The sequence below is a fragment of the Martes martes genome, assembly GCF_963455335.1.
Source record: "Martes martes genome assembly, chromosome: 7".
NCBI lineage: Eukaryota > Metazoa > Chordata > Mammalia > Carnivora > Mustelidae > Martes > Martes martes.
In genome coordinates this window covers 26042117-26069136 of record NC_137894.1, presented here as the reverse complement: position 1 = coordinate 26069136, position 27020 = coordinate 26042117, and the positions used below count along the sequence as shown (strand labels likewise).

The 27020-nt window shown below is 39.7% G+C and overlaps 1 protein-coding gene across 1 annotated transcript in view; it reads left to right on the top strand.

The window, feature by feature from the left end:
* Positions 1-27020, top strand: part of OCA2 (OCA2 melanosomal transmembrane protein) — a 392247-nt gene that overhangs the window by 247972 nt on the left and 117255 nt on the right. The window contains exons 21-22 of the mRNA XM_080808622.1: positions 10316-10409; positions 18194-18287. Of these exons, the coding sequence (XP_080664748.1) occupies positions 10316-10409; positions 18194-18287 (188 nt within the window). The remainder of the gene's footprint in view (positions 1-10315; positions 10410-18193; positions 18288-27020) is intronic.

Sequence of the window (27020 nt, the reverse complement as noted above, 5' to 3'; positions counted from 1 at the left end):
GTTTTTTGTGTGTTGAGTTTGAGGAGTTCTTTATAGATCTTGGATGTCAGTCCTTTGTCTGTAGTGCCATTTGTGAATATCTTCTCCCATTCCATGGGTTGCCTCTTTGTTTTGTTGACTGTTTCCTTTGCTGTGCAGAAGCTTTTGATCTTGATGAAGTCCCAAAAGTTCATGTTCATTTTTGTTTCCTTTGCTTTTGGAGACATATCTTGAAAGAAGTTGCTATGGCCAATGTCAAAGAGGTTACTGCCTATGTTCTCCTCTAGGATTCTGATGGATTCCTGCCTCACACTGAGGTCTTTTATCCATTTTGAGTTTATCTTTATGTATGGTGTAAGAGAATGGTCGAGTTTCATTCTTCTACATATAGCTGTCCAATTTTCTCAGCACCATTTATTGAAGAGACTGTCTTTTTTCCACTGGATATTTTTTCCTGTTTTTTCAAAGATTATTTGATGATAGAGGTGAGGGTCCATATCTGGGCTCTCTACTCTGTTCCACTGGTTTATGTGTCTGTTTTTATGCCAGTACCATGCTGTCTTGGTGATCACAGCTTTGTAGTAAAGCTTGAAATCAGGTAACGTGATGCCGCCAGTTTTGTTTTTCTTTTTCAACATTTCCTTGCCAATTCAGGGTCTCTCCTGATTCCATACAAATTTTCAGATTATTTGCCCCAGCTCTTTGAAAAATACTGGTGGAATTTAGATCAGAATGACATTACAAGTATAGATTGCTCTAGGCAGTAGAGATATTTTAACTATGTTTATTCTTCCAATCCATGAGCATGGAATGGTCTTCCATCTTTTTGTGTCTTCTTCAATTTATTTCATGAGTGTTCTGTAGTTCCTTGAGTACAGAAACTTTGGTTAGGTTTATTCCGAGGTATCTTATGTTTCTTGGAGCTATAGTAAATGGAATCGATTCTCTAATTTCCCTTTCTGTGTTCTCATTGTTAGTGTATAAGAAAGCAACTGATTTCTGTACATTGACTTTGTATTCTGCCACATTACTGAATTGCTGTATGAGTTCTAGTTAGTTTTGGAGTGGAGTCTTTTGGGTTTTCCATATAAAGTATCATGTCATCTGCGAAGAGAGAGAGTTTGACTTCTTCATTGCCAACTTGGATACCTTTTATTTCTCTTTGTTGTCTGATTGCTGTTGCTAGGACTTCTAATACTATGTTGAACAAGAGTGGTGAGAGTGGGCATCCTTGTCGTGTTCCTGATCTCAACGGGAAAGTTGTGAGCTTTTGCCCATTGAGGATGATATTTTCTGTGGGTCTTTCATACATAGAGTTTATGAAGTTGAGGAATGTTCCCTCTATCCCTATACTTTGAAGCGTTTTAATCAGGAACGGATGCTGGATTTTGTCAAAAGCTTTTTCTGCATCAATTGAGAGGACCATGTGGTTCTTCTCTCTTCTCTTATTGTTCTATAACATTGATTGATTTACAAATATTGAGCCATACTTGAAGCCCAGGGATGAATCCCACCTGGTCATGGTGGATAATCTTTTTAATGTACTGTTGGATCGTATTAACTAGGACCTTGTTGAGAATCTTAGCATCCGTATTCATCAGGGATATTGTTCTGAAATTCTCCTTTTTGGTGGGGTCTTTGCTTGGTTTTGCGATTAGGCTAATGCTGGCTTCATAAAAAGAATCTTGAAGTTTTCCTTCTGCTTCAATTTTTTGAATCAGCTTCAGGAGAATAGGTGTTATTTCTTCTTTGAAAATTTGGTAGAATTCCCCAGGGAATCCGTCAGGTCCTGGGCTCTTGTTTTTTGGGAGGCTTTTGATCGCTGCTTCAATCTCGTTACTAGGTATTGGTCTATTCAGGTTGTCAATTTCTTTCTGGTTCAATTTTGGGAGTTTATAGTTTTCCAGGAATGCATCCATTTCTTCTATGTTGCTTAACTTATTGGCATATAACTGTTGATAATAATTTCTGATGATTGTTTCTATTTCCTTGGTGTTAGTTGTGATCTCTCCCTTTTCATTCATAATTTTATTAATTTGGGCCTTCTCTCTTTTCTTTTGGATTAGTTTGGCCAATGGTTTATTGATCTTACTGATTCTTTAAAAAAGCCAGTTTCATTGATGCATTCTACTGTATCTTTAGTTTCTATCTCATTGATCTCTTCTCTAATCTTGATTATTTCCCTTCTTACGTGTGGAGTTGGCTTAATTTGTTGTTGATTCTCCAGTTCTTTAAGGTGTAGAGACAGCTGGTGTGTTCTGGGTTTTTCAATTTTTTTGAGGGAGGCTTGGACAGCTATGTATTTCCCCCTTAGGACCGTCTTTGTTGTATCCCATAGGTTTTGGACCAAAGTGTCTTCATTCTCCTTGCTTTCCATGAATTGTTGAAGTTCTTCTTTGATCTCTTGGTTGATCCAAGCATACTTAAGCAAGGTGGTCTTTAGCTTCCAGGTGTTTGAATTCCTTCCAAACTTTTCCTTGTGGTTGAGTTCCAGTTTCAACGCATTGTGATCTGAGAATATGCAGGGAATAATCTCAATCTTTTGGTATCCATTGAACCCTGATTTGTGACCCAGTATGTGGTCTGTTCTGGAGTAGGTTCCATGTGCACTCAAGAAGAATGAATATTCTGTTGTTTTAGGGTGAAGTGTTCTGTATATATCTATGAGGTCCATCTGGTCCAATGTGTCATTCAATGCTCCTGTTTCTTTATTGATTTTCTGCTTGGATGATCTGTCTGTTACTGAGAGTGGTGTGTTAAGATCTCCTACTATTAATGTATTCATATCAATATGACTCTTTTTCTTGATTAACAGTTTTCTTATGTAGTTGGCTGGTCCCATATTGGGGGCATAATATTTACAATTGTTAGATCTTCTTGGTGGATAGGCCCTTTAAGAATGATGTAGTGCATCCTTCTGTATCTCTGACTACAGTCTTTAGTTTAAAATCTAATTTATTTGATATGAGAATCGCTACCCCAGCCTTCTTTTGAGGCCCATTGGCATGAAAGATGCTTCTCCATCCCTTCACTTTCAGTCTGGATGTATCCTTAGGTTCAAAATGGATCTCTTGTAGACAGCATATGGATGGGTTCTGTCGTTTTACACAGTCTGCAATCCTGTGCCATTTTACAGGAGTGTTTAGGCCATTCACATTGAGAGTGATTATTGAGAGATATTTTTTTTATTGACATCATGTTACTTGTGAAGTCCTTGTTTCTATAGATTGTCTCCATAAATTTCTGTTCTAGGACACTCTTGGGTTTTCCCTCATTTATAGAACCCCCCTTAATATTTCTTATAGTGCTGGGTTGGTGGTCACATATTCTTTTAAACCTTGCCGGTCTTGGAAGCTCTATATCTCTCCATCCATTTTGAATGTCAAGCTGGGTTGTAGGGTAGCTCTATTTTCAACTTTCTGAAGAACCTCCATACTGTTTTCCAGAGTGGCTGCACCAGTACGTATGCCCGGCTGGCTCAGTATGGAGGTACGAGACTTTACCTCTTTTTTATGTTTTTAAATTTGTTGTTCTTGTTGTTGTTGTTGATAACTGGGCATTTTTGGTGTTATGTTTTAATAACCCTGGAGATTTAATTCTCTCATACCTTAAGGATTTCTAAATCTTGCTTGTTGCAAGATTCATTTCTGACTTTTCTGAACTTTTTTTTCCCGAAGTGTGCATTTCTTTGTTGTGTGTGGCATTGGTGTTTTTCTTCTATTATTTCTGCAGTAAGCCAGTATTTAGAAAAAGATTTTCTTAAGTGTTTGGCTCCCAAAAAGCTGGGCGGGGGAAGGGAGGTACAAATAGTTTCATGAAATCTCCTGGAGGCTGCTTTATCCCTCAAGGATTAAAACAATGGCAAGCATCTGTGCTGACCCTCAAGGATCAAAAGCAGTGGTCAGTAATGAACACACATACCAAAGTTTTTGAGTACAAGATCCTTATTGTCAGCCTTGCTAGCAGGAATTTGCATATAAAAGTGGTTATTTGCCACAGGGCTGGGAGTATGGAGAATGATAACTACTATAAGAAAGGCCAAAGTTAAATAGCTTCTTTTTTAATCTCTTCCCTGACTCCCACAAGCATTTGCTCACATTCCAGATTTCTAAAATAGTTAAAGGCATACCTCAGAGACATTGTAGATTTGATTCTAGACCACCCAAATAAAGCAAATATCACAATACAGTGAGTCAAATGCATTTTTTAATTTTTTAGTGCATATTAAATTATATTTATACTACATTGTAGCCCATTAAGTGTATAATAACATTATGTCTAAAAAAATAATGTACATTCCTTAATTTAAAAATACTTTGTTGCTAAAAATGCTAACCAGCATCTGAGCTTTCAGTGACCATAGTCTTTTTGCTGGTGGAAGGAAATCTCCATGTTGATGGCTGCTGACTGATCAGAGTGGTAGTTGCTGAAGGTTGGGTGGATGTGGCAATTTCTTAAAACAAGAAAACAATGAAGTTTGCCACATTGATGGACTTTTTCTTTCATGAACAATTTCTCTGCAGCAGCATGTGATGCTCTCTCTTTTTTTTTTTTTAAAGATTTTATTTATTTATTTGACAGACAGAGATCACAAGTAGGCAGATAGGCAGGCAGAGAGAGAGGGGGAAGCAGGCTCCCTGCGGAGCAGAGAGTCTGATGCAGGGCTCGATCTCAGGACCCTGGGACCTGAGCTGAAGGCAGAGGCCTCAACCCACTGAGCCACCCAGGCGTCCCTTTGTGATGCTCTTTGATAGCATTTTACCCATAGTCGAAATTCTTTCAAAATTGGAGTCAATTCTCTCAAAATCAGCTGCTGTTCTATTAACTAAATTTATGTAATATTCTAAGCCTTTTGTTGTCATTTCAACACTCTTCACAACCTTTTCACTAGGAGTAAATTCCACCTCTGGAAACCATTTGTTTTGCTTATCCATAAGAAGTGATTCCTTGTTTGTTAAAGTTTCATCATGAGATTGCAGCAATTCAGCCCCATCTTCAGGCTCCACTCCTGATTCTAGTTCTCTTGCCATTTCCACCCCACCTGCAGTTACTTCCTCTACTGAAATCTTAAACCCCTCAAAGTCCTCGATGTGGGTGAATCAGCTTCTTCCAAATTCCTGTTCGTATTCATATTTGGACCTCTTCCCATGAATCATGAATGTTATTTTTTTTCCCATTTTAAAATTTGATTTCTTTTCAGTGTAACAGAATTCATTGCTTATGCACCACACCCAGTGCTCCATGCAACACGTGCCCTCCATAATACCCACCACCAGGCTCACCCGACCTCCCACCCCCTGCCCCTTCATAACCCTCAGATTGTTTTTCAGAGTGCATAGTCTCTCATGGTTTGTCTCCCCCTCCAATTTCCTTCAACTCCCTTCTCCTCTCCATCTCCTCATGTCCTCTGTGTTATTTCTTATGCTCCACAAGTAAGTGAAACCATATGATACTTGACTCTCTCTGCTTGACTTATTTCACTCAGCATAATCTTCTTAATGGCATCTAGAATGGTGTATCCTTTCCAGAAGGTTTGCAATTGACTTTGCCCAGAACCATCAGAGTAATCACTATGGCAATTATAATTTTTAAAAAAATTTTTCTTGAAAAATGACTTGAAAATTGAAATTATTTCTTGACACCTGGGCTACAGAATGGATGTTGTGTTAGCAGGCATGAGTACAATATTAATCTCATTGTACATCTCCATCAGAGCTTTTGGGTAACCAGGTGCATTGTTTATGAACAGTAATATTTTGAAATAAATCTTTTTTTTTTTTCCTGAGCAGTAGCTCTTAAAAATGGGCTTAAAATAATCACTAAACCATTTTGTAAACAAATGTGTGTTTCCAGGCTTTGGTATTCCATTTATAGAGCATAGAAAGAATAGATTTAACATAATTCTTAAGGGCCTTAGGATTTTTAGAATAATAAATGAACATTGGCTTCAACTTAAAGTCCCCAGCAGCCTTACCCCTAGGAAGAGAGTCAACCTTTCCTTTGCAGCCTTGAAGCCAGGCATTGCATTTTCCACTCTACCTATGAAAGTCCTCTTCCTCTAATAGAAGGTTGTTTTGTTTACATTAAAAACCTATTATAGGGGCACCTGAGTGGCTCAGTGGGTTAAAGCCTCTGCCTTCGGCTCCGGTCATGATTCCAGGGTTCTGGGATTGAGCCCTGCGTCTGGTTCTCTGCTCAGCGGGAAGCCTGCTTCCTTCTCTCTCTGCCTGCTTCTCTGGGATCTCCATCTGTCAAATAAATAAATAAAATCTTAAAAAAACCCCACCTATTATTTAGTGTAGTCACCTTCATTAATTATCTGAGCCAGATCTTCTGGATAACTTGTTGCAGCTTCTACATCAGCACTTGCTGCTTCATCTTGCACTTTTATGTTATGGAGATGGGTTCTTTCCTTAAATCTCATGAAGCAACCCTCCTAGCTTCAAAACTTTTCTTCTGCAGCTACCTCACCTCTCCACCCCCATATAATTGAAGACTGTTAGGGCTTTGCTCTGGATTAGACTTTAGCTTAAGGGAATGTTGTGACTTGTTTGATTTTCTATCCAGACCACTACAACTTTCTCCATATCAGCAATAAATCTCTTTTACTTATCACTTACGTTTTCACTGGAGTATCACTTTTAATTTCCTTCAAAAACTTTTCCTTTACACTTACAGCTTGCCTGTTTGGTGCAAGAGGTTAGATTTTAGGCTGTCTTGGATTTTTGCCATATCTTCCTCACTAGCCTTAACCCTTTCTAGCTTCTGGTTTTAAATGAGAGGTGTGCAATTCTTCTTTTCACTTGAACAGTTAGAGGCCACTGTAGGGTTATTATTTGGTCTAATTTCAATGTTGTTGTGTCTTAAAGAATAGGGAGGCCTGAGGAGAGGGAGAGAGTTGGGGGATAGCTGGTCAGTGGAGCTGTCAGAACACCCATAAGATTTATCAATTAATTGTGCCATTTTATTTGGGTGAAGTTCATGGTGCCCCCAAGCATTTAATAGTAACATCAAAGATCACTGATCACAGATCTCCATAACAAAAATAACAATAATGAGGGATGCCTGGGTGGCTCAATCATTAAGTGTCTGCTCTGGGCTCAGATCATGATCCCATGGTCCTGGAATCGAGCCCCACATCTGGCTCGCTGCTCAGTGGGAAGTCTGCTTTTCCCTCTCCCACTCCCCCTGCTTGTGTTTTGTCTCTTGTTATCGCTCTCTCTGTCAAATAAAAAAATAAATTAACAATAATGAAAAAGATTGAAATATTGTGAAAACTACCAAACTGTGACACAGAGACCCAAAGTGAGCAAATGTTGTTGGAGAAATGGCCTGCCAATTGACTTGCTCCATGCAAGGTTGCCACAGACCTTCAATCTATAAAAAATGCAGTTATCTGTGAGGCACCATAAAAAAAAAAAGTGTGATAAAGAAGGTATGCTTGTATTGTTTTGAGTTGAATTGTATCTCCCCAAAAGATAAAGTCCTAATCCCAGGTTCCTGAGACTGTGACCTTATTTGGAAAAATGGTCTTTATAGAGATCATGAAATTAAAATTAGTTCATTAGGATAGGCCCTAATCTTATGTGACTGGTGTCCTTATAAAAAGGGGGAGTTTGGATGCAAAAGCAGGCATGCAAAGAAGGAGGAACATATGAAGACACATAAGGTGAAGTTAACCATGTCACTCTAGTGAGACACCTATAAGCAAGGATTGTTGGCAACCATCAGAAATTAGGAGAGGCAGCAAGAATCTTCCCGTAGAGTTTGGGGAAAGCATGGCCCTACTAACCGGATTTCAGACTTCTAGTGTTTATAACTGCAAGGCAGTGTATTTCTCTTGTTTCAAGCTACTTTGTTTTGGCAGCCCTAGGAAATTTACAAAGTTACTTTACAGTTGTTCTCTTCAATAATTTTTTGGGTAGAGGGGTAGATTTCTGAAGACTCCTACTCTGTCATCTTCTATGACATCCTTATTTATTATTTAATTTTTCTCTCTCTCTCTGCTTACTCTAATGTAAGCTCTATGAGGGCAGGGAATTTTGTCTCTTATAAGAGCTGCTAAATGGACATAGCATTTACAGACAAATTGGTCGTTTATGAATAATTATTGAGTGCTTTAAGACACAACGAAACATGGACAAGATAATATGGTCCCACCCTGGTGAAGTGAGGTGTGTGTTAAATGTGACTATGGAAGTACGTTCTGGGCATAATGTGATATAAAACATCAGCCACTTTGGAAAGTCAGGGAAGGTTCCAGAGGACAGATGTCCAATGTTATGTGAAGTTGCACTTTGTTTGCTCCTCCAGAGAGTCAAAACTTCAAGGTTAAAACTGCCTCTGTGACAGCATTTGGGTTCATTATGAGAAAACAGAAGCTAAGATTGGAACCTGCCATGAGAACTGCTCAGGGGTTCTTGGGCAAAGAGTTTCTATTTCTGTATCAGATAGATTTCCTAGGATGTTTTCTTTTCCATTTCAGTTTTGGGGCTACCAAAAATGAAAAAGGAGCTTTCTGAAATGCTCCTTATGACCCAACAAATAGTAAAAGCTCATTCTTAGACCTACAAGGCCACTCTGGATAACTGTATGCAGGGCTGGCAGAGCAACCTGTGTGGTAGGAGTGTGTGCAGTAGGTACATAGGTCTGCAGGTTGGCTGCAGCCCACTGGTCAGCCTCTTCTGGGGCTGATGGGGCCCCCTCAACACATCCTTCCTCTGGGCACCCCGTAAGGTAGCAGTATTTCCTAGGGCATACTCTTATTGTGACTGAACCTGAAGCTCCAAGGAGGCTTGCAGTAACATGGGGTGCTTCTTTCTTGTCCACCTACCTTTCATTGGTCCAAGCAGGTCACTGGCCAAGCCCATTGTCAGTGGGATGGGGGAGTGGATATTTTTGCCCCACTGGGGGCCATTGCAGAGGCATTCATGTGAAGTCCTATTGCAGGGATAAAGAACTAGGGAGTGAAAATGACCTGCTCTCCAGGAAAGCATGGTTCTGCTGCCCCCTGATTCTCTACAGCAAAGAAATCAAATGTCCCATATCTTCACATTGGTTTCAGCTTTCTGCTTGTGACTTTGGGAAATCCTTTCTGAACAGGTTACCATTGGAGCTCCCCTCATCCTGCTCTTTAGAGGTGTTCACACAAGGAAACTTCCCTGAGGCAGCGGATTCAAGGGTTCCTCCTTGACATCTTGTGGGCTGAGGTACCTAGGAGTGACAATACGGACCAGCATTCCCCCCAAGCCAGCTGAAAGTAGGCCTCATAGCTACATCCTCCCTCTGGCTACATTCTTCTACATCAGCAACACGAATCACAAGGGGACATGCTTTTGGAACACAAATTTGTTATAGAAACATTGCAACTTCTACATGTTTCTTTGATAACAATAATGTAAAATTCATCTCTGTCAGAAAGGTACACTGGATGCTGGCATGACTTACTACAAAATACTACATTCCAATTATTGAATCGTTGCCTGTTATTATATGAACATCAGCAGGGTGAGGAAGACTTCACAGAGGGCATTCGTGAGAAGTGGTTTAGCACAGGTTTACCATTCTGCACTTTGAAATCAGAGGACTGTGTTCAGGTTCCATTTTGGTCACTTATGAGATATGTGTCTTTCTATGTCTTGATTTCCTCATCTACCGATTGAAGGAATAAGAAATACACCTGAGGGATATCTGAGGATTAAATAAAATGATAAGTGCATGGAGTTAGTATAGGACTTAGTCCACTGCAGGGCTAAGAAACGCTAGTTAGGGGATGCCTGGGTGGCTCAGTTGGTTAAGCGGCTGCCTTTGGCTCAGGTCATGATCCCAGCGTGCTGGGATCGAGTCCCCCATTGGGCTCCTTGCTTGGCAGGGAGCCTGCTTCTCCCTCTGCCTCTGCCTGCCACTCTGTCTGCCTGTGTTCTCTCCCTCTCTCTCTCTCAGACAAATAAATAAATAAAATCTTTAACAACACAAAACAAACAAACAAAAAATCTTAAAAAAAAAAAAAAGAATGCTACATGGTTATGGTTATGGTCTTAGCCACTGTAAGATATCCTACAGGACTTTAACTCACCTAAGATCCCAAACCACAGTCAGGGTAGTTGAGCCAAAAAAGGACCATTTAGTTGGTCATATGGCTGGAAACAAAAACATACCCAGTGGGCTCAAACTCTAGGTTTTGTGGATTCTGAAGTTTACTTTGGTTTCCTGTTGAACATCCTGTGCTTCTTAATGGTTTGCTGAAGAAGTGCTTTGGATCTTGCAAATCAGTCAGAGTACAGGAAGCTCCTCTGGGTTTCCATGGATGTGATTTTAGTGTTCTTTTCATCTACAGATTCCTGTGCTCCTGAACCTCAGCCAAGACCCCGAGGTCAGCCTGCCTGCACCACCACTCATGTATGCCTTGGCCCTTGGTGCCTGCTTAGGAGGTAAGGGGGTGCTGATGTATGCAGGGAAGGGGCCACTGATACCGTAGCGACCCCAAAGTGATGGTTTATACATGCCTAATTGAAGGTAAATTAAGGAGAGTTTGGATGATTTCCTGAGTAGAAACTTACCTTCGGCTTTGACTAAAGCAGATCTAGTGAAGTGAAGCCTGTGACTTTACACCCTCTGCAGAATTTCCCCCGAAATTCCAAACGGCAACCTGAGGATGATCATTACTGACATCTCAAAGTGAATATGCTCCCACACTGTACCCACACAGATGTGGCTTATGTTTAGAAACAGATTTTGAATCAGAAGCCATCCTCAGTTGCAGTTTCTTATTCTCTCCATAAGGGGTTGGAAGTGCTGAACTAGAGACTTTAACTTAGGAGTAAGAAGAAAGATTTAAGATAAAAGGTTTATCTTTTTTGGAGAGGGATATTGTCCTTTAGAGAATTTGAGAAGTGAATTAGTGAGAGTATCAGGAGAGACTAACCTCTGGTGAGCAAACAGAAGGGTTTTGATAATCTTTTGAGGGAGCTGTGTTAGAGTTAGAGTCCTTCTCATATCTAGGAGGCCTAATCACCTTTGGGAACACAAGAGGATTTTGGAGAATCTTAGATAAACATACCAGATAAATTTTAAGTTGTTATTCTTAAATCCAGACATGTTTAGATAATCCAGCTTGCTTTGTTATTTGATTCCTATAAATCAATAACTTTCTGTTTAGTTTATCTCTTTGTTTATAAAGGGGGATTACTGTTATTCAGTGAAGTTGCTATGATTTCTGGAGGCAGCTAATTCACCTCATTCAGCATTTGAGACCTCAAGTTCTTCTGAGACTATAGACCTGTTAAAATAGCCCCCATTTAAGCATTAGCCCCTGGAAAAGTAGTAACTGTGTTCATAGCTACATTTAACATCATTGATAGAAACAGAATCCAGGGGCACCTGAAATGTGTTCTCTGTGTGGAATTTTGTTCATTAAGCCTCACTGAGCATCTGCTATAACTTGGCATTGTGCTTTTGAAAGGGGAGACAATCACCTAAGCTAAGGTTACACCTTAAACAGATATGTCCTCTTGTGATGGAATGCAGAGAGTGCTTAGGGAGCACCAGAGACAGACTAGAGGGAAAGTCTGAGAAGGTCCTCCAGAGAGGAAACTTTTGAGCTTGGTCTCAAAGGGTGAGAAGCCTCTTTGGCTAGTGCTGATTCCCCAGGTTACAGACTGTATGATTCTATTTATATGATATTCTTGAAGTGATACAGTTGTAGAAATGCAGACTAGACTAGTGGTTAGTGGGGGTTAAGTATAGGACAAGGTGGAAGGAAGATTGTCTTGCTATAAAAGCCAATAGGAGGGATCATTTTGGTGATGAAAATGTTATTTATTTATCAAAGTCAGTATTCCAACTGTGACATAGTTGTATAGTCTTGAATTATATTACCTTTGAGGGAAACTGGTAAATGGTACATGGGATCTCTTCATATTAATCCTTACAGCTTCATGTGAATGTATAGTTACCACACAATAAAACTTCAGTTACAATAATAGAAAAAGAAAAAGCCAAAGGGAAGAATGTTCTTGTTGATTAAATCCATGATTACTAAATACTTACTGAACTAAAGTAAATATAGATAGAGGGGCTCAATGAAAAATAAAGTCAAGGAAATATTCCAGAATCTAGAGGCAAAAGTCAAAGAATAAATTATAGAAGAAAAATAATAAACACAAAAGTTCAATATGGGAAATCCAACATTGGACTCCAAGAAAAAAAATCTCAGGAAAGACAGAACAAAATGAAGGAAGGAATTTATCCAAAAAAATTTATAGGAGCGGATATTCCAGAACAAAAGCAGCACACGAGTGGATATATACCTAATGCCATCTTTCTGAAATTTTAGAACTCTATGGAGGCTTAGAAACTGTCCCAATTGTCATATAATAGTAAATCTCAAAATTGGGCATCTAGCAGTTCAGGTCCAGAGTTTGTTTTCCTAAGCTCTCTTTGTGTTGAAAACAGGTAATTAGAATTACCAGGTTCAGGAAAAAAAATGGTACAAAAATATTAGTGTTCAAATTTGAAGCAAATTAAAGTGAGACATGATCTTAAGCAAATGATAGAACATGAGAAATGAGACTTGATTGGGCCTTGGTCCTGGTTGATGTCTTGGCCCTACAGGGGTGGCATTTACATAGTCTTGAATATTACTGACTGGTTTTCTCAGTTGGAACAAACCTATTTCCAACACAGCTACTTGTAAAACATATTATGGTTGTTAATTTCCTTGACAATCAAGCTTTTTAAATTTTATTTGGAGGTCTTCAGAACTCAAATTTAGCATTCCTTCCACTATACCTGCTGATATACTCTATTTCCAAAGTGTGCAGGACCCGCTATCTGGCTAACCCAACACCGCTCTCAATCTCTTCTCTTTTGTGTCCCTCTACTATAATAGTTGTTCTGGTAGCTGGTCTACACTGTTGCATTTTGCCGACCAATGAGAAATGACAGAAACCTGTTTGGGAACCTCCTTATATGGATTTTGACCTTCTGACAAAAATGTATTGGTACCAGTTCTTTTCCATGCTTCCTACCTTAGATGTGACCATGAAACCATCTGTGATGGGAGAGAGAAGACAAGAGAATTGTGAAGACCCACCTCTGAAATTACTTACGAGAGAATGACCTGATTCTTGGCAGCCTTCTGCCTCCAGGCTTCTTGTTACATGGGAGGACATTTATTTTCCTTTGTGTGTAAAGCACTGTTATCCAGGTTTTCTATTACTTATAGCTGAAAGCATTCTTAAAAGAATCAGCCATCCAAAAGAATGAAATCTTGCCATTTGCAACGATGTGGATGGAACTAGAGGGTATTATACTAAGCTAAATCAGTCAGTCAGAGAAAGACAAATACCACATGATTTCACTCATATGTGGAGTCTAAGAAACAAAATAGAAGAGCATAGGGAAAAAGGAAAAATAAAATAAGATGAAAACAGAGAGGAAGGCAAAACACTAGAGATGCTGAACTCTAGGAAACAAACTGACAGTTGCTGGAGCGGAGGTGAGTAGGGAGATGGGGTAATTGGATGATGGGCATTAAGGAGGGCATTTGATGTAATGACCACTGGGTTTTAATATGCAACTGATGAATCACTAAATTCTATCCCCAAAACTAATAATATACTATATGTTACCTAAATTGAATTTAATTTTTTAATTTAATGTTATTTTTTCAGTGTTCCAAGATTCATTGTTTATGCACCATATCCAGTGCTCCATGCACTAGGTGCCCTCCCTAATACCCACCACCAGGCTCACCCATCCCCCCACCCCCCTCCCCTCCAAAACTCTCAGTTTGTTTCTCAGAGTCCACAGTCTCTCATGCTTCATATCCCCCTCTGCTTTCCCCTAATTCACTTTTCCTTTCCTTCTCCTAATGTCCTCTGTGTTATTCCTTATGCTCCACAAGTAAGTGAAACCATATGATAATTGACTCTCTCTGCTTGACTTATTTCACTCAGCATAATTGAATTTAAATAAAGAATAAAAAAAAGGAACTGGTCAGTGAAACTTAATAAGTTAATGTAACACCTCCCAGGTTATGAGGCGTTTAGGAGGTCAAATCACTTCATGCAAAGAGGTGACTGAAAGGCAAGTCTGGAGAAGGAGGTCAGGCTGTGAGGACATATCCTGGGGTAGAAAAAGCTTTTGGGGAATAGCAATTGTGCCATCTGTGCTGTATTCCTGAAAAGGTGGCTAGGAGCCTGATGTACAAAAACTGAACAACTGCCTTACATGGGAGCAGTCAGCACAGCCCTTGCTCATTTCTCTGCCTTGTCTTCTCTCTAAGGAAGGAGTTTGAATCATGCGGCTCCCCATCCAGCCCTCCTCATAATGCCCAGGTTGTCATGCAGCCAGGAGACCAAGCTGCTACCCCTTCCCTTGGATCCTTGAAAATCTCCCTATTTCATTCCCTGAATCTAGAAGTACTCTGGAACAAATTTACCTACCAAACCAGTGCACCCTGGCAACATGAGGTGGGAAATGGAAAGGGTCTTTCATTTTCTGGCAAGTGGTCTATTAAGGAATTCATACCAACTGTACTATGACAAGATACTATTGATCCAGACAATGCCATTTTAACTGGAAAGAAGGGCGTATTTTTTCAATCATTAATCCCTAACAGGAAAGAATAAAATGTTACTTTTTAGTTTAGGGCTCACACAAGTTGCTGAATGTGACCCTGGGCCACCTGTTAAGCTCTGTGTTGTCCAGAAGCAGAGCTCTCCATGTCAAGTCATGGAGTAGCATTGTTTGGGGGTCGCAGGGCAGACACCACCCAGACACTGAGGATCATGGTCTGCAAAGGAGGCTGGTGGGGCAGGATCATCTGAGGATCATGGGCTTTGGAAGACTTTGGGAAACAATTGCAGGGCATGATGGCTTACTAGTGTGTGAACTTCATTGACAGGTTGCCTCACCCAGAGCAGGAGCCAGCTGGTTGGCAGGGTCAAGGGGTGGGTACGCTGGAATGACAGCACCAAGAGAAGGCTGTCTGGAGTCATCATTGTTGTGGCATTTGTACATCACCGCCTGGTCAAGACCTTCAGATGCTCTGCATGACTGACTACAGAAGAGCCTTGGGCCTTTATCATGCAGATTGAATCTTGCTCTCTCTGATCCTCTTCTGGAGTCAAAACAGTTGGTTCTAGTCCTGGACTGATCACTTCCTAGCCCTGATATTTCAGCATGTTGCCTTTCTGTGCCTTGGTTTCTTCTTGGAGACACTGGGGACCTCAGGGGTCATGGTGAAGATAAGATGCCAAGTCTTTAGAATGCTTCTGACACTGAAGAGACACTGAGCAGACATCTGGTTTTGTCCTTCTCAAATCCTTCAGCAGAATTCATCCCACACTCAGACCTATATATGCCCCTATGCCTTGTTGAACCTTTTGTTTCATCTCATTTTCTTGGTGCCTCCTAAATCTCTTCCTCCTTGGGGAAGCCCTACTACCTGGCCATGGCCTGGTGACCCCAGCCCTCTGAACATTTCTCTTGGCCTCTCTGACCTCATGCCTGCTATGCATCTCCTGTCTCTCTAAGAACAGATTCCTATGAGCCCCCAGAAGGTATGAGCTGATCTGTCCACAGAGGACAGCCTGCTGGGTGGAAAGGAGAGCTGCCTAGGGCTAGGAAGTTAGAAGAAGCTAATGTAAATCAGGGAGGTAGGTAGAGACAGATGTCAGAATTGAGATGAAAATACAGACTCAGTTCTAGTGGGTGTCTGAGACAAGAGGTCTCAGAATGGTCCCGGAATCCTGGAATCACCTGCATGAGCTTTCTATCACTACCATAACACATAGACAAACTTTATCTATTATCTCAGCTATGCCTCTACTTAGAGTCTCATGAGGCCAAGATCAAGATGACCCTAGGCGGTGCTCCTTCTGGTAGCTCTGGGATGGATCTGCTTCTGAGCTTACTCAGATTATTGTTAGGATCCAGGTGTCTGAATTTCTAAGACTGGGTCCCCATCCTTTGTTGGCTGTCAGAAGGGCTGCCTTTAGCTCCTAAAGGTCTCTCTTGTTCTGACACTTAGACCTAATCTCAGAGTTAGCAACACTGTGTGGAATTCTTCTCATGGTGGGAATACCTCCACTCCCCTTTGGGTTCTCTCCTAGGATCCCTCTGACCCTCTGGGATCTCTCTGACTTTCCCCACTCCATTTATTCTACCACCCCCACCCTCACTTTGTTCTCTCTGACCCTCCTGGGATCTGTCTGACTCTCTCTTTGAGGCTTCTCTTCTGCTTCTAGCTGGAGAAAGTTTTCTGCTTTTAAGGGTTCATGTGATTCAATGGGTCCACCCAGATAATTCAGTGTAATCTCTCTCTCTCAGGGCTCATAACCTAAATTACTTTTGCAAAGTCCCATTTGCCATACAGGGTAACATGATGACATAACCACAGGTTCTAAGGATTAAGGTGTGGACTTCTTGGCCATGGCTGTTGGGAACATTGATCTGCCTCCCACATCATCTGGAGTAAGCTAGTATCACCTGTAGCCTGTGTGTCTCCTGATCAGCTTCCTCTATGACCACCCTAAAGTCTGTCCTTCACACAGTAGCCTATCATGTCAGCCTGTCATGACCTACTTTCCACTTGGTCATGGGCAAATCCTCCACTGCCCTTCCTGATTCTCTGGGTAGGGCCATATACTCTGAAGTGCACTGAGAAATAGTGGGACTGTCACAAAAATGGGACATCAGGAACACAGTGACCACAAGCAGAGTGGGCCAACCTCAGGGAGGTGTTGCCATCACAAGGTTTGGGATTAGTGGCTGCAGGGTGCTGGGGAGACTCTGGAAGATTTTACTGAGTTCTTAAGATCCAAAGTCTTATAATTTTGACTCCTCAACTATATTTCACCCTTTAAACAAGCATATAAATGGATGCAGCATGCCATTTCAAAGTTTGTCACTGAAAAACCCAGTCTAAGTCTTCTATGGATGAAAAGCAGAGAGAATAAGATGAAGCTTGAGCTTGCTTTCATGAGCCTTTGCACAAGCAGTCCAGGCTGCATGCCTGACAGGAGGTTGTGCTGCCTGCCATGTGTTTCAAGGAGAAGGTAAGGACCAAGAAGAGGGAGGGGAGCAGAAGCATGTGTTCAGCGGAGTGTCATCTGCACTGATATCTTCTCTGCAAGGACATCTCCTAGAAAATAGGCTGAGGCTGTGTGCCCCCTCTAGTAGAGAAATCCAAAGTCCACATTGCTCTGTACTTCTCTCCATGCTCAGTGCCCCCAGAAGACCCAGAGATAATATGATGCTGGGCGCTCAGAAAAGATAGCACCCAGGGGCTCAGCTTATGCAGACAGGACTTCACCCTTGGTCCTCCTCCTCCTGCTCTGTTATTTATGTTGTCCTATTTCAGAGAGTCTTCTCCCTTGTGCCAACATGCAGTAAGAAGCTCCATATTTGTGTCTCACAGTTCACCAGTCTTTAGGAAACAGAGTCTTTTCCTTAGCGGTTTATACACACATATCAGAACTGAGTAAAATTGGCTGAGCCTGGGTCATGTGCCTATTCCTGAACCCTGACATTTGTGATTGGGAGTTAGAAGATGCTGATCGGTTTCATCAAGCAAATTCACCCTTCCCTGAATTAGTCACCGTGTTGGGGGCTGTCCTTGGGCCATATCCCTTACCATGAGGTCTCACTAATATTTAAGCACGTGCAGGTTATGATTCCCCACAGACCATGTACACTGTTAAAAAGGCTTTCACAGAATGGTATTTTATTATCCTCTTCATTTGCATCCATCTTTCTATCCACAGTGTTTTCTGGTGAGTGTCCAGGCCTGGAGTCCTAAGAAAGTTGGTTCTTATCTGAGATCCCAATTCTACTGCTCTGAAAATACCTGTTCTCTCCTATGGTGGTTGGTCTGGCTTACATTTCCCTCTAAAAGATAGATGTCACCATGTGCCACAGTGATTTGCCAATTCTACTTAACATTTCCTCTTTTCTATTACATAGAGCAGTCATAGTCTTATCTGTAAATGAATTACAGAATTTACAAGCAGCAAACTTATTTTCTGGTTGTCTCAGTATTTTGTTTTCTGCAGATATTTATAAAGCAATCACTTTGATAGTACCTGTAAAGTAATCATCAAATCAAAAGACTGTGAGATGATTGCATATTACAGAACAAAAGAGAACAGAAGCCTACCACCAAGACAAACTGAGATTTTATTTTACTTTTTTAAAATTTTGATTCCAGGCAATGGGACGCTGATTGGAGCATCAGCAAATGTTGTTTGTGCAGGAATTGCAGAGCAGCATGGATATGGATTCTCTTTCATGGAATTTTTCAGGTACTTTAAAACTCATTTTAAATTTGTCTGCTTAACCCCTAAACTCACTTAATTAGAAAAAAAAATAGCAAAGCAAACTATTAAGCAGTAGGATAAGCATGATTTTAGCAATTAGACGTTGGTGTAGGTGAGTTTAGCTAAAAAAAATTAAAAATTTATTACTGGGATTAGCTTCATAACACAGAGCATGATTCAGATATTCTGAATAATTCCGATTGAGTCTAAGGGTCAAGAAATAGTTGGAGGCTTGCTGGGTGTTTTATGTTGTTCTCTTGAAAATTCTAACAGTGATTTGTGCCTTGACTATATATGACTGGGATGCTTAATGAGAGTCTGAAGACCTCCTACCAGACTGACCAATGAAAAAGCCTTGAAAGGACATGAGTGGGGCCCTATCAGGAGAGCAGTACAGAGATGGGGCCCAGCATGGGGAAGAGCGGCCAGTGCTTGCTCCTGCAAAGGAGAAGTTGCTCCAAAGGAGCGGGGCCCTTGTTGGGGTCCTGGCTCCCAGCATGCCTGTTTTCATGTGGCCCCACTGCACTTTGGAAGCAGATGAATGGGCAGAATGAACATTGAGGGCCCCCATAAAATGGCACTGCTAGAATAAACTCACATTCATTTGGTGTTGAACAAGATTTTTGTTAAAGTTCTTGGACTGTAAACTCACAGCTCATGTATGCACAGCAATGATTCTCAGAACCAGTCCTGCTTGATTGGAACAGCAGCTCTGCCCGAGAGACAGAGTGACCTGCAGCCTGTGAAGGCTGTGACCTTGGGCTTTGCAGGGCACTACTTGGCTGGGCTGAGCTTGGGTAGAAAACCCCAGCTGTCATACCCAGGTAAGAACCAACATCAGTTTCTACATATAACCCTGAATTTTGGAAGACTTATTATACTGACCATTTGTGTTGTTCATGAGTGGCTAATAATTCTTGACGATTTTTTAAAAAGATTATTTATTTATTTATTTGACAGAGATCACAAGCAGGGCAGAGAGAGAGGGAAGCAGGCTTCCTGCTGAGCAGAAAACCCGATGAGGGGCTTGATCCCAGGACCCTGAGATCATGACCTGAGCCGAAGGCAGTGGCTTTAACCCACTGAGCCACACAGGCACCCCAATTCTTGACAATTTTGGTGGGACACTAACATTTATTAATCAGTACTCCTGGAAGACTTGAGCATGGGATGGAGGGACGAGACTGGGCAGGGAGCCGAGGGGACACTGAACATACATCTCTCAGCAGGACTCCGACACATTGCTTCCCCCACAGCTAAGAAACAAAATCTGAAACTTAGCAATTGACCACTTCTTCCTATTTAGATGTCATCAGCCTCTGCTAAGCATAAAAGGCATAATCCTATCACTTCAACAGGAGTTTTCTTAATGAGAACAACTTTTACTATAGCAAATACATCAGTGGCCTTAGAAGTGTAACTTACCTCGTCATCTTATCTTTGCTGTAATCAGGGATGGTTCATCACTGGAGCACGGCTAAAAAACCAAAACGACAACAACAACAACAAAACAGCTTTCAGAGGCAAGTGCCCTAAGAGGGGCAGCAATGGGAGATATAGACTTGCACCCCCAAATTCCAGGGCTTTTTCATTTGGACTGGATTCCCAATTTCTGTAGACCTGGAAGGCTGTCATTCGCATGCCCCTGGTCTCATTTTCTTTGGTCAGCCAAACATATGATACACTAGCCCTCTACCTGCTGACAGCCCTACCTGGACTCAACCATAGGGACTCTCACGGCCATTTAAAAATACTGGTTGGTCTCACAAGTAGGCTTCAGAGGACTGATAGTAATTTCATAAAAGATTAGAAGGTTTTTAGGGCAACAATACATGCTAGTCTGATATTTTCTCCAGTGTAACTTTGACATAATAATCAGGAATATGGAAAAAGCTGGGATGTCCATCAACAGATGAATGGATGAGAGGTGGTGTGTATATACAATGCAATATTACTCAGCCATCTGAAAGAATGAAATCTTGCCATTTGCGACAATGGGGATGTAACTAGAAGGTATGATGCTAAGTGAAATAAGTCGGTCAGAGAAATCCAAATACCATATGAATTCATTCATATGTGAAATTTAAGAAAAAAAAACAGATGAACATAGGGGAAGGGAAGAAAAAATAAAATAACAGGAAAATAGAGAGGGAGGCAAACCATAGGGACTATTGATTATAGGAAAGAAACTGAGGGTTGCTGGGTGGGAGGTAGGTGGGGGGATGGGGTAATTGGGTGATGGACATTAAGGAGAACATTTGATGTAATGAGCACTGGTTGTTACATGCAACTGATGAGTCAGTAAATTTTACCTCTGAAGCTAATCATCATCATCATCATCTTCTTCTTCATCATCATCATCATCATCATCAGGACTTCTGCCTGACTGAAAGAGTTTGTGGGCAGCCACTCAGATTATGCAAAGTGCTCAGGGTTCAGCTCCAGTGGGTAAAATATTGTACACACTGAACTTATCCAATAGGCCTTGTATTTCTATTCTGTATGAGCACCTTGTGTGCAGAGGTACAGTGGTGAAAGCTAGGAAATTGGGGACCTCGGAAAGACTGGGGCAAGACTGCCAGTTATCTTTTCTAAAACCTCCTTAGCTAGTGGCCTTAAGAATTGCATCCACCCTCATAGATGAAGGAAAAATGTCTCTCTGGTTAGTAATGTTCAAGAGCCATGTCTTATTTCTGTCTGGTTCCACTTCTGATCATTCTTCTCAGGTCCTTGCTGTTCACAAATCTGAGCAGTTTGGTCATGAAATGATCATCAGTTAGCTGAGGGTCCCAGGATTGAGCCCCAGGTCGGGCTCTCTGCTCAGTGGGGAGTCTGCCTCTCCCTCTCCTTGCTTCTCCCCCTGCTTGTCCCTGCTCTCTCTCTCTGTCAAATAAATAAAATCATTAAAAAGATGGTCATCTAAATATTCAACCCTTATTTGCATAAAATTCTTAGTTTGCAGTTGCAAATGCACTGAATTGACTTTAATCTGCCCCATTTCAAAATATCTTTCAAAAAAGGTGGCTTCCTGCGATACACAGTGCAAAATGTTGACTTCCTATTTTATTTAAAAAAAATCAAAAATACTATTTTTCTGACTATATAAATATATATTCAAAGGGATATTTAAAAGTAAAAGAATAAAATATAAAAACAACTCATAATTTTGCTACCAAGAAATAACCACTGACCAAAATTTGTTGTGTTTTCATACATTTTCCATACCTCTCATGATACATATATACTGGTTAACAAAAATTTTAATCACATTGTGTCTTACCTTTCATTTTTCATAACATATTGTGAATGTTTTACCAGGCCACTAGTTATTCTTTCAAAATAGAATATATTTATACTTACAACATGTAGATATATCACTATTTTACCTTTGTTGGTCATGCAGGTTGCTTTCTATTCTTTGTTACCGATTCTGTTTTGAATATCTTCGCAGATAAAACTGTTTCATTCTTGCTCATTGATGATAAATTTCCTGACATACAATTGTGGGTTAAGTGAAATTTTTTAGTTAAGTTTTTCATTTTAATTCCATTACAGTTAACATAGAGTGTTATTAATTTCAGGTATACAATGCAGTGATTTAACAATTCTATACATTACTCAGTGCTCATCATGATAAGTGTACTCTTTAATCCCAAATACCTATTTCACTCATACCCCGCCCAGTAACCATCAGTTTACTCTCTCTAGTTTCTTGGTTTGTCTCTTTTTTCCCTATGTTAATTTGTTTTGTTTTTTAAATTCCACATATAAGTGAAATCATATGGTATTTGTCTTTCTCTGACTGACTTATTTCACTAAGCATTATACTCCCTAGATCCATTCATGTCATTGCAAATAACAAGACCTCATTCTTTTTTTATGGCTGAACAATATTTCTTTTTTTTTTTAAATTTTTTATTTCTTTTCAGCGTAACAGTATTCATTGTTTTTGCACCACACCCAGTGCTCCATGCAAACCGTGCCCTCCCTAATACCCACCACCTGGTTCCCCCAACCTCCCACCCCCTGCCCCTTCAAAACCCTCAGGTTGTTTTCAGAGTCCATAGTCTCTCTTGGTTCACTTTCCCTTCCAATTTCCCTCAACTCCCTTCTCCTCTCCAACTCCCCTTGTCCTCCATGTTATTTGTTATGCTCCACAAATAAGTGAAACCATATGATACTTGACTCTCTCTGCTTGACTTATTTCACTCAGCGTAATCTCTTCCAGTCCTGTCCATGTTGCTACAAAAGTTGGGTTTTCATCCTTTCTGATGGAGGCATAATACTCCATAGTGTATATGGACCACATCTTCCTTATCTATTCGTCCGTTGAAGGGCATTTTGGTTCTTTCCACAGTTTGGCGACCTTGGCCATTGCTGCTATAAACATTGGGGTACAGATGGCCCTTCTTTTCACTACATCTGTATCTTTGGGGTAAATACTCAATAGTGCAATTGCAGTGTCATAGGGAAGCTCTATTTTTAATTTCTTGAGGAATCTCCACACTGTGGCTGAACAATATTTCTTTATATCTATCAATCATCTCTCTACCTATAGGTATCATCATCATCTGTATACACACCGCATCTTTTTTATCCATCCATTAATGGACACTTATGCCACTTCTGTATGTGACTATTGTAAAAAATGTTGCAATAAACATAGGGGTGCATATATCCTTTTGGAATTAGTGTTCTTATATTCTTTGGGTAAATATTTAGTAGCATGATTACTGTATCATATGGTTGTTCTATTTTTAATTTTTTGAGAACTCTCCATACTGTCTTCCGCAGAGGCTGCACCACTTCTCATTCTCACCAACAGTACATAAGAGTTCCTTTTTCTCTGCATCCTCATCAACACTTGGTTTCTGTGTGTGTGTAGGTGTGGGTGTGTGTTTTAATTTTAGCCATTCTGACAAGTGTGAGGTGATATCTCATTGTGGTTTTGATTTGAATTTCCCTGATAATGAGTGATGTTGAACATTTTTTCATGTGTCTGTTGACTATCTGTAGGTCTTCTTTGGAAAAATGTCTATTCATGTCTTCTGCGCATTTTTAATTGGATTGTTTTTTGCACATTGAGTTTTATAAGTTCTTTTTATATTTTGGATATTAATGCTTTATTAGATATATCATTTGTCATTCAGTATGTTGTCTTTTAGTTTTGTTGATTGTTTCCTTTGTTGTGTTGAAACTTTTAATTTTGATGCAGTCCCAATAGCTTATTTTTGCTTTTGCTTCCCTTGCCTTAGGAGACATATGTAGAAAAAATTATTACTGCTGATGTCAGAGAAATTACTGCCTGTACTTTCTTCTAAGATTTTTATGGTTTCGGTTTTCACATTTAGGACTTTAACATATTTTGAGTTTATTTTTGTAATGGTGTAAGAAAAGTGGTTCAGTTTCATTCTTTTGGATGTAGATGTTCTTGTCTCCTTCATTGAAGATTAATTGACCATATAATCTAAGGTTTGTTTCTGGGCTTTCTACTACGTTCCTTTGAGTGCCATACTATTTTTGTTACCACAGTTTTATAATATAACTTGAAATTTAGAATTGTGATACCTCCAGCTTTTTTTTTTTTTTTAAGAATGCTTTGGCTCTTCAGGTTCTTTTGTTTCCATATAAATTTTAGGATTTTTTGTTCTAGCTCTGTGAAAAATGATAGTGGTATTTTGATAGGGATTCCATTAAATCTGAAGATCGCTTTGAATAGTATGGACATTTTAACAATCCATATGTTCTCCAATCCGTGAGCATGGAATGTCTGTCTTTCCAATTGTCCTCTTTAGTTTCTTTCATCAGTGTTTTATAGTTTTCAGAGTACATGTCTTTCACCTCCTTGGTTAAATTTATTCCTAGGTATTTTTATTTTTTGGTGCAATTATACATGGGATTATTTTCTTAATTTCTCTTTCTGGGGCCTTACTATTACTGTATAGAAATGCAAGAGATTTCTGTACATTGATTTCATATCCTATGACTTTACTGAATTTATTTATCAGTGCTAGTAAGTTTTTGGTAGAGTGTTTTTAGGGTTTTCTGTATATAAGAGTGTTGTGTCATTTGCAAACTGTGGAAGTTTTACTTCTTCCTTACCAGTTTGTATGCTTTTATTCTTGTCTGATTGTTGTGGCTAGGACTTCCAGTACTATGTTGAATAAAAGTGGTAAGAGTGGACATCTTTGTCCTTTTCCTGACCTTAGGAGGAAAGTGCTCAGTTTTTTCTTATTGAGGATAATGTTCGCTGGGGTTTCTTCATGGATGGCCTTTAAAATGTTGAGGTAATTTTCTTCTGTACCTACTTTTTTGAAGTCTTTTATCATGAATAGATTTTTTTTACTTTGTCAAATGTTTTTTCTGTGTCTATTGAAATGATCATATTTTTAAACATTCTTTTTCTTACTGTTGTGACTACGTTGTGATGTAGCACATTGATTTGTGAATGTTAAACCACCCTTGTAACTCAGGGATAAATCCTATTTGATCATGGTGAATGATTTTTTGTAATATATTGTTGGATTCAGTTTGCTAGTATTTCATTGAGGATAATAGTTCCCTTTCTTTCTAGTGTCTTTTTTTTTTTTAAAGATTTTATTTATTTATTTGACAGACAGAGATCACAAGTAGGCAGAGAGGCAGGCAGAGAGAGAGGAGGAAGCAGGCTCCCTGCCGAGCAGAGAGCCCGATGCGGGACTCGATCCCAGAACCCTGGGATCATGACCTGAGCCGAAAGCAGAGGCTTTAACCCACTGAGCCACCCAGGTTCCCCTTTCTAGTGTCTTAATCTGGTTTTGGTACCAAATTAATCCTGGGCTCATAGAATGAATTTGGAAGTTTGCCTTCCTCTTCTGTTTTTTTTTTTTTTTTGAATAGTTTACAAAACAACAGGTATTGACTCTCCTTTGCAATCTATACTTTCAATGCCATCCCAATCAAAACACCAGTGGCATTTTTCAAAGTGGTGGAACAGACAATCCTAAAATTTGTATGGAACCAGAAAAGACCCTGAATCATCAAGGAAATGTTGAAAAGGAGAAACAAAGCTGGGGCATCATGTTACCTGATTTCAAGCTTTATTACAAAGCTGTAATCACCAAGACAGAATGCTACTGGCACAAAAACAGACACATAGACCAGTGGAACAGGTTAGAGAGCCCAGATATGGACCCTCACCTCTATGGTCAAATAATCTTTGACAAAGCAGGAAAAAATATCCAGTGGAGAAAAAACATTATCTTCAATAAATGGTGCTGGGAAAATTGGGCAGCTATGTATAGAAGAATGAAACTCGACCATTCTCTCACACCATACACAAAGATAAACTCAAAATAGATGAAAGACTTCAATGTGAGGCAGGAATATATCAGAATCCAGGAATCTATCAGAATTGACATTGGCCATAGCAACTTCTTTCAAGACATGTCTCCATAGTCAAAGGAAACAAAAGTGAAAATGAACTTTTGAGACTTCATCAAGATAAAAAGCTTCTGCACAGCAAAGGAAACAGTCAACAACAAAAAGAAGCAACTCATGGAATGGGAGAGGATACTCACAAATGACACTACAGACAGAGGGCTGATATCCAGGATCTATAAAGAACTTCTCAAACTCAACATCTAAAAAACAGATAATCATGTCAAAAAATGGGCAGAAGACATGAACACACACTTCTCCAGTGAAGACATACAAATGGCTCTCCTTTAAATGTTTGGTAGAATTCACCTGTGAAGCTGTCTTGTCCTGGAGGTTTTTTCTTGGGAGTTTTTTCATTACTGATTCAATTTCATTGCTGGTAATCAGTCTGTTCAAATTTTCTATTTATTCTTAGTTTGGTTTTGGGAAGTCATATGTTTCTAGGAATTTATCCATTTCTTCTAGGTTGTTTAATTTGTTTGTGTATAATTTTTCATAATATTCTCCAATAATCCTCTGCATTTCTGTGATGTCAATTATTATTTTCCCTCTTTCATTTCTGATTTTGTTTATTTGAGTCCCCTCTCTCTCACCTTTTTTTTTTTTAAATGAATTTGGTTAAAGACTTATCAATTTTGTTGATCTTTCCCACAACCAGCTCCTGGTTTCATTGATCTGTTCCGTTTCATTTTTAGTTTCTATTTCATTTATTTCTGCTCTAATATTTATTGTTTCCTTCTTTCTACTGCTTAGGGGTTTTGTTTTTGTTCTTTTTCTAGCTCTTTTAGGTGTAAGTTTAGTTTGTTTGAAAATATTCTTGCTTCTTGAGGTAAGCCGATATGGTGATAAACTTCCACCATGGAACTCCCTTTTTTCTTATTTAATTTAATTTTTTTTCAGTGTTCTAATTCATTGTTTATGCACCACACCCAGTGCTCCATGCAATATGTGCCCTCTTTACTATCACCAAGCTCTCTCTTAGAATCTCCCTGCTTTTGCTGCATCCCAAAATTTGGACTGTTGTGTTTTCATTTTCATTTGTCTCCATGTATTTTGTAACTTCCTCTTTGATTTCTTATTTGACACACTCATTGATTAGTAGCATGTTATTTAATCTCCATATATATGTGCTCTTTCCATGTTTTTTCTTGTGATTGATTTCTAGTTTCATAGCATTGTGTTCAGAAAAGATGCATTGTATGACTTTGATCTTTTTGAATTTTTTGAGACTTGTTTTGTGGCCTAAAATGTGATATATATTCTGGAGAATGTTCAATGTGCAATTGAAAAGAATATGTA